We start from the raw sequence: 8,318 nt of genomic DNA on the forward strand, positions 1-8,318 counted from the left end.
CCGCCTCACCACAGAGACGTGATTGAGTATTTCCGTGGTTGTTTGAGAATGAGCATTTCTCTACACTGCTCAAAAATTCCTTATCAACAACAGTTTTCGGTACTTTCCACTCGCCATCCAGAGTTCAAAATTACGTTCCTAGCGTTCTCTGAGCAAAAAAAAACCGTGTGCGAATGTGAGTGGATCCTCATTCCCTCCCACTATGATTGAAGTATGCCCACAGTGCACTCGGACAAAGCGGTCTTGACAACCGCTTTAGTGCTAAGCTGTGACTACGACCCACTCATATCAATAACAAGCTGATATTGAGAACTCGTTTTCAAACAAGAAGTATTTGAAAATAAAACATCAAACTGTTTACAGTAGTAAAATAATAAAAGTGTCATTCGCGTCCACTCGGCGGGTTGCCCGTATGAGAATCCAGAACCGGAAAACCAGGAGGTGGTGCACCAGATGCGACCTGATTCACATACGTATAATTTCGTGGCGCGTGACAGAATTCCCTCCCCCCTTACCGTGTTCTCAAGTTGCATCTGTCTGTCGAGGAGCTCTTGATCGAGTTGCTGCCGCTGTGAGTGATACCTGTACTGCGCAAATACACATGCGCAAAATGAAGTGAACTGCTTACCGTATTGCTCTCATCCTTCTTTTACACCTCTTCAGCTTCGCCGCATGCAGTAGTATCGTAACCATGCAGCTCAACGGCATTCCAATGCCCATCAATATAACAAATGCTACCTGTATAATGGAGTTTAACCACCCTAGTGATATGAAAAACATATTTCACAAACAGCTGTATTTCACCGCGAATTTCACAGAGTATTACTCCACTTCACGTAAAACGGATAGAATTCCGAAAATCAAACAGGAGTGTCCACAACACGAGGACTTCCACCACTTACAAAAGCTTGCGCGTCTGCTGACGATACTTGAAATTCCACAGTACCTGTCGTAGAACAATCAACGCATCTCGAGGAGGTCGTATACACGCATAAAGATTTTCTGCGTCGAAAGGCATCAAAAAAGGACTCAGTTCAATGAGAACGGTCCTTAATAACGAGCAATACAACAATCACGTTCTCCTGCTCAAAGAGCTCAGTTGAGTCGCTTTTCTGAATCCGAAAGAGGACCCCAAGTAGTCTTATCACTTCCACATTTCTATACACTCTCAATATGCCCCCTAGTTCAACGCTTCTTCTCGCGAATTCTCTTCGAATATAGTCCATTAGAAAATGTCCAGGGCTGATCTGAATTCTTGAAGTGTGAGAGGAGACAAATCTCCATTTTCATACCACACTGTCATCAAATCGTCTTTCGTGTCGCCACAGCTAGCTTCTACTCACCAATGAGTTTCCCATTCCGAGCCATTGAGCTTTCATAAAAGCAAAGATAGAATGTATTGCGGTAAAACTGCCGTCGTTCCTGTCCAGAAACATGCTCCGAGCCTAAGTGCCACTTCTAGTTTCACACCCATGAAAATCTCCCCGTTACTTTGTAGCCAAAAACGAACTGAATCAACAGTAATCTCTGTCAGCTCATTCTCATCTCCTGCCATGTTTGCAGGCAACGCGTATTGATCCACGAATCTGCTCAGGCGAAAAACTCCGCCGGAAAAAACTATTCAAGAAAATACCCGTCACACCGATCAACGCCCTCCTTAAACTGCGGCACTTTTACAACTAAGCGATTCACAGTAGAGCAATTCCGACATGGAATGTCAAAACGCTCGAGCCAACCTGAGTTGAAAAATGAGAATTAGCTCTATGCAAAGTTCCAATTGCATCCCACCTGGATTCAATACGACTCGTACGAATATTTTCCTCTTCGGCAGGAGACCTTCTAGTTTCAACACCTAGTGACACACAGAGAGCCGTCGAAATAGAGCATACTGTGAACATGTGTGGAGAAAAACCAATACAAAAATGAAATGCGACTAACGGCTTCTATTCTAGTGAGCTACTGGTTACCTATACTCCTCAGTTACTATTATTAGCACTTAAGCTGAGCTGTCACCGCGATGCAATAACAGAATAAAAATAACAATTTCAATGTTGCAATAACAAGTGCCGACTCAGACATCTTATAGCGTTCGGCTAAGTGGTAGAATACTACAAGCAGCAGTACGGTCGAAATCAGAATAGGCTTCTAAGTTACTATATGAATATATACACATCCATACCAAGATAAACTCTAGAGAGCTACGACTAGCATCCGCACCAACACTACCAAAACCACTCTCCGATGTCCATAAAAATAATAACACACAAACCACCAAAACAACAAATTGCATAAAGTTCAACTCACCGGTGGATCATAAAACTGGACGTCTCCCAGCGATCGCGATATCCCTGTAAGAGTTCGATTACTTTGACGTAGACAAACGTACAACGGCGGGGTCCCTCGGAAACCACCGGTCAGCTCAGGCGACCGATCCAACGCGAAATACTAACAACAAAGAGTTACCACCGCTAGTAACAGATCCTTGCATAGACTCACATATTGTGATGAGGAATTATCAGCTTTTATCGACTCATGTATACACACTCCACAAGTTTCTGTATCAACTGCTCGGCTACATGCCACGTTTGGGGCCTCACTAGCACTCTGTGTTACCGCTAAATGCACGCAGGCTTCGGAACACTTTTGGGGACCGATCAAAGACTCGGATATCTGACAATGAATATGTAGGGAATTATGGTAATCGTGGTTAATACAGTAGTTACACAGTTAATACACGCTTAACCATAGTAATCGCGGTTAATACAGTAGTTACACAGTTAATACACGCTTAACCATAGTAATCGCGGTTAATACAGTAGTTACACAGTTAATACACGCTTAACCATAGTAATCGCGGTTAATACAGTAGTTACACAGTTAATACACGCTTAACCATAGTAATCGCGGTTAATACAGTAGTTACACAGTTAATACACGCTTAACCATAGTAATCGCGGTTAATACAGTAGTTACACAGTTAATACATGCTTAACCATAGTATTCGTGGTTAATACAGTAGTTACACAGTTAATACATGCTTAACCATAGTAATCGCGGTTAATACAGTAGTTACACAGTTAATACATGCTTAACCATAGTAGTCGTGGTTAATACAGTAGTTACACAGTTAATACATGCTTAACCATAGTAATCGTGGTTAATACAGTAGTTACACAGTTAATGCATGCTTAACCATAGTAGTCGTGGTTAATACAGTAGTTACACAGTTAATACATGCTTAACCATAGTAATCGTGGTTAATACAGTAGTTACACAGTTAATACACGCTTAACCATAGTAGTCGTGGTTAATACAGTAGTTACACAGTTAATACATGCTTAACCATAGTAATCGTGGTTAATACAGTAGTTACACAGTTAATACATGCTTAACCATAGTAGTCGTGGTTAATACAGTAGTTACACAGTTAATACATCATGCTGAACCATAGTAATCGTGGTTAATACAGTAGTTACACAGTTAATACATCATGCTGAACCATAGTAATCGTGGTTAATACAGTAGTTACACAGTTAATACATCATGCTGAACCATAGTAATCGTGGTTAATACAGTAGTTACACAGTTAATACATCATGCTGAACCATAGTAGTCGTGGTTAATACAGTAGTTACACAGTTAATACATCATGCTGAACCAATCATCTATCATGTAGCAACCTATAACGTTTTCCCACATGGCTAGGGATCGATTTATCAATAAATCTTCCATATAAATCCATCACATTAGAAACACACACCACGCGGTTTCCCTTACCCCAAGTGTGATATTCCCCACAAGTGTATCAGAGAACTTCTGGTAGACTACAGGAACGGGGAACTCCAGCAAACCGTCAATTCCGACGATGCTCGCGAAAACCACTGCTACCACAAACCGCCACCGAACCATTCAAATGCGGAGGAGTAAGAACTATAATCGATCGAATCTCCAATAGTGTAAAATTTTAACAAATTTTACGAAAATTTTTCTCCGGTTTCTGAACATCCAAGTCGTATATAAACCACTATAATTATTCACAAAAACTCTTTACCTCAGCCGAGAGAAGCGATCATATATTCCAACACTAGTATTAAGGAACTCAAAACCACCCGATAAACTCGATAATACGACAGTCTACGATGCTCAATAACACAACTGTGGTAATAATACGATGTGTGAATACTCTCTCACAAAAGCCCAGCAAAGGGGTCTTCATCACCCAAATTTCGAACACCAAACCGCTTCGGATCAGCGCCAGTCTTCGTCCCATTAGCTGATACAAACCGAGACATGCCAGTGTCAAAATTCTGAGAAACTTTCGGGGGAGAATTTTGATTATAGAGATTAGCCAAATCAATTGTAGCCAACTGAGACGATTGCTTAGGCGGAGCGAAGCCGAAATCATCCGCGCCAGAGCTGAGCAGATCGACGCTGGTATTCTTAGTCGCACCACCCAACAAGTCGTTCTGTGGGATCTCTGGTGACGAGCTTGATGTAAAACTGCTCGTTGAACTAGGCGGAGCGAAGTTCTCATTTTTCCGATTTTTCATCGGAGCAAACGGGAACTCATCAACTGGTCGAATCGGCTGCACAGGTGGTGGCGGCGCAGCTCGAGATGGCCTGAGTTATTCAAACGATAACTTCAATCTTGTATTAACGCTAAACAACAAATTTCCAGCGCTCTCCTAGATAAAACTACGCATATATATACCTGTGAAAATTCGAGTCTCAAAGCTTTATATACAAGTTGTGTCACTGATATGCTTCGCAATCTTTATGATATTCATACGATACCCACGCTCAGCTTGAGCGGCTCAAGTGAGTTAAATTCAACATGTTTATCAATTCCATAACTCTAAGAAATATTCCTACTCGAACCGTAATTTTGCAATTTCGAATTTAGTTCCGCAACGAGCGAGACCTAGCTACAGCACGGCAAGAAGAAGTACATGAAAAAATCCCCAAAATTTATATATTATAAATCACGAGATGCACGACCAGTGTTGGACGAACTCATATCTGCTTTCTCCAGCTCAGCTCGGAAATTTCCTCACTAATTATAGGAAATCCCATATGAATTCAGGTAGAAGTGTACAAAAACTATCAAAATTTCCTCAGCATTTTCATATTATCACCAACACAGATATTTCCCCACACTCACCGATGCGATGATAATGATGCCCCCGAGGGCACAGGAGCCCCCATAAGAAGCGTGTCGAAGTCCACCGGCCCCGATGAACCCGCTGATGAGGTTGATTTCCGACTAGATAGTGGGGGAGGAGGCGGAGCGGAGCCGCCAAGCGCAGCAGATGCTTCCCGACCAGCATCACTTCGGTGCCGATAACTGCAGAAATAGAAATCAGCAACAGCGTTGAAGGAATAAACCTTCCCTCTCCTCAGCTCAGCTCAGTAGTTTCTTCACTAGTTATGGAAGTTTACACTTTAAAACACCAATAATTTTCACACATGTAGTTCACTATATGCATATTCTCATCAGAGGCCCTCTCCTACTTACTCTTTTTCTCGCCAATTCGCAACTCTTTCAACCATACCACTAACAATCGTATTTATGCGCGACCACTGCTCGTACGATAGATTCTCATTTGCCATAAGAGGCAGCGCACACGGTAAAACCTAGGAAAACAACAAATTCATAATAATTCTAATCCTAGTATACACCCTCACGAAAAGTACAAATATTATCAAAGACTCTCGTGCGAACGAAGGTGATCTGCATGCATACATTGGAGTTTCACCCGTTTTACGTGAAGTAGCGTAGTACTGTGTGAAAACCCCAATATTCGCGGTAGTCGTGAAATATATTTTTTCGCCAGTGTTTTTCACGTCACTAGGGTGAAACTCCAATGATAAATCCTTCCAAACTTTCCCCCAGTTATCCTACTTTAGTCGCCGACAGTTTAGCACCGAGATTTTCACTTATCTTCTCGTAAATGTCCCCTAACGCTGCGACTACCTGCAATGTAAAAAATCATACGATAAGGAGAATCAAGCGATTCATAACTCCAGTGCTCGCTTCCCTCAGCTGAGCTCAATGATTTCCTCATCAATTTAGGAATTTACATACAAATTCGGAAATTTTTATATTATCACCAACACATGTGATTGTATATTTTCCCACGCTTCATAACTCACTTGCGCGGAACCATCTGTTCCAGTAGTCTCAGTGAGCGCCTTCAACAGAACACCAACAACAGTGCTATTGTCCAGAACCTGAGAGAAAAAATCGTCTCCTCCTCAGTGAAGTGTTGAAATATAAGTTCGCCTTCCTCACTAATTATACGAAATTCACATACGAATCCGGGGGAAAAATGTACAAGAACCAACAATAATTTCCCAAAATTTCCTCATAATTTTCACATTCTCATCAACATATGAAATTGACCATGTGCATATTTTCCCAGAGAATATATGTTCGGTTTCCTCAACTGAGCTCGTGAATTCTCTCATTACATTAAAAAGAGTCCACATACGAAGTGTACAAAAACCAACGATAATTTCTCACATATTTCCAACATATGTAGTCGACCATGTGCATATATTTCCACACACAGAGAAAATAGTAATCTCACCGGGAGCATTTCTTGAATGCATTTTATGATCAAACATCGGATTCTGGTGGAGACACCCTCATTAGCGTCAGTCAGCATCCTCAACATTCTCGGCAACAAGACGTGCTGCAAAGTAGTATACTCGAATCGTCGTTGTAGTAGAGGCAAACGAGTAAACACCTAAAACGATTCATAATGAAATACGTAATATACCCCCAAGCGGTATAGGAACTCATCAGCATCTCCCAAATGAGCTCTGTTGTTGAGCATCCCAAGAAATCAAACCGCGCTGCTGAACATATGCAATGATTGGATACAAACTCATGTAGAACTCGAAAAAGGCTTTCTTATGGTACATGATTAATCGTATAACTCTAGTTATTCAAAATTAGGGGGATGTGCAGGTGGACCTTTTTCTAGTCGGCAGCAAAGACCGCTTATAGTGATATTGTTATTTCAATATCTGTTACCATCCATAAAACAATTCTCGATAAAATATAATTATACAACATTTCATACAACTTTCACCCGTACAACATAAAGTGGCGTAATACTCCATGTTAATTCCGTGTATATTTCCGCGACCGATAACACAATCGTTTTCCACGAGTTTTTACTAGTGTTTTCCACATCGCGAATGAAACTCCATTACACTATTAACCAGAAGCACGTGTTACCTCCTGAATGATAGTATCCTCCTTCAACTCGATACACCTCAACACAAAGGGTACTAGAACCTCACTAGCGTCATTTGCCGTTATGTTGTTGATAAACAGATCGAGATTCCGGATAAGGATCGTTACACATTCTGAAATGACAATGCTAATACACCAGCAGCATCAGAGTCCTAACGATACGATACGTGCCGATTTGATATGCAACTGCGTGTTAGGAATTAATGATGATGAACAACATGTCGCAATAACAACCTCAAAAGGTTACTTTCATCACATCACATGTTCAACAATGGAGTTTCACGACCCGTTTTACGTGAAGTGGCGTCGTAAAACTCGGTGAAAAATGCGATATTCGCGGTGATATGCAGTAGTCGTGAAATACGTTTTTCATATCACTAGGGTGGTGAAACTCCAATGTTAACATCGTTTATGAGAGTCTACGCATATTTCCTATATTTGCATATCAACTTCACACGCACCATAATAACATTCACAAATTCATTTTTCCTAAACTCACCAACTGATATCTCCTTAGCGCTGAATAGTGGCTTTATGCGAGGCCATATTCTCGCCTGGAAGTACTGCGGATCGCAAACTCCTTCATATTTCAACGCCATCAACAAACACGGTAATGTCGCCGACCACAATGCGGAGAAGGAAAGGGCGAGCTGAGAATTACCATATAACAACGACAACTACTGCTGCTGTTGCACGCATGCACAAAAGATTCTCACATCTGCAAGTGGAGGTAATATTCGTTCCCTTACAAGATGTGGACTAGCAACAAGCGGACACGTTTTGTCGCTCAGCAGTCGAGGAAGTCCTGAAAGGTCACAACTACTTAACAAACTCATCCTACCAGAATCACCCCGAAGTGATTACGATAAAGCAGCACCACCACGATATTTCCACGTCAATGTTGTCTTCGCTTCGCTACATTTTTAAGAAGATAATTCAAATTTCCAGTAGTTCGTTAAAACCAATCGGAAAAAACGTTACAAAAATTGCATTTTTACACAAAAAGTTGGTAAATTATCAAAAATTTTTGGGGAAAAATGTAATTGATTTCGAA

General features: G+C 41.2%; 1 protein-coding gene across 1 annotated transcript in view; it reads right to left on the minus strand.

Moving 5' to 3' along the window:
* Positions 1–5,511: 5,511 nt before the first annotated feature.
* Positions 5,512–8,318, minus strand: part of Pmar_PMAR019586 (hypothetical protein) — a gene marked incomplete at both ends in the record, with an annotated part of 4,574 nt that continues 1,767 nt past the window's right edge. Inside the window, 7 exons of the mRNA XM_002772307.1 lie at positions 5,512–5,634; positions 5,903–5,974; positions 6,154–6,231; positions 6,591–6,749; positions 7,247–7,377; positions 7,764–7,914; positions 7,946–7,982. Coding sequence (XP_002772353.1) covers positions 5,512–5,634; positions 5,903–5,974; positions 6,154–6,231; positions 6,591–6,749; positions 7,247–7,377; positions 7,764–7,914; positions 7,946–7,982 — 751 coding nt within the window. The remainder of the gene's footprint in view (positions 5,635–5,902; positions 5,975–6,153; positions 6,232–6,590; positions 6,750–7,246; positions 7,378–7,763; positions 7,915–7,945; positions 7,983–8,318) is intronic.

The sequence above is a fragment of the Perkinsus marinus genome, assembly GCF_000006405.1.
Source record: "Perkinsus marinus ATCC 50983 genomic scaffold scf_1104296961438, whole genome shotgun sequence".
Classification (NCBI taxonomy): Eukaryota; Perkinsozoa; order Perkinsida; family Perkinsidae; genus Perkinsus; species Perkinsus marinus.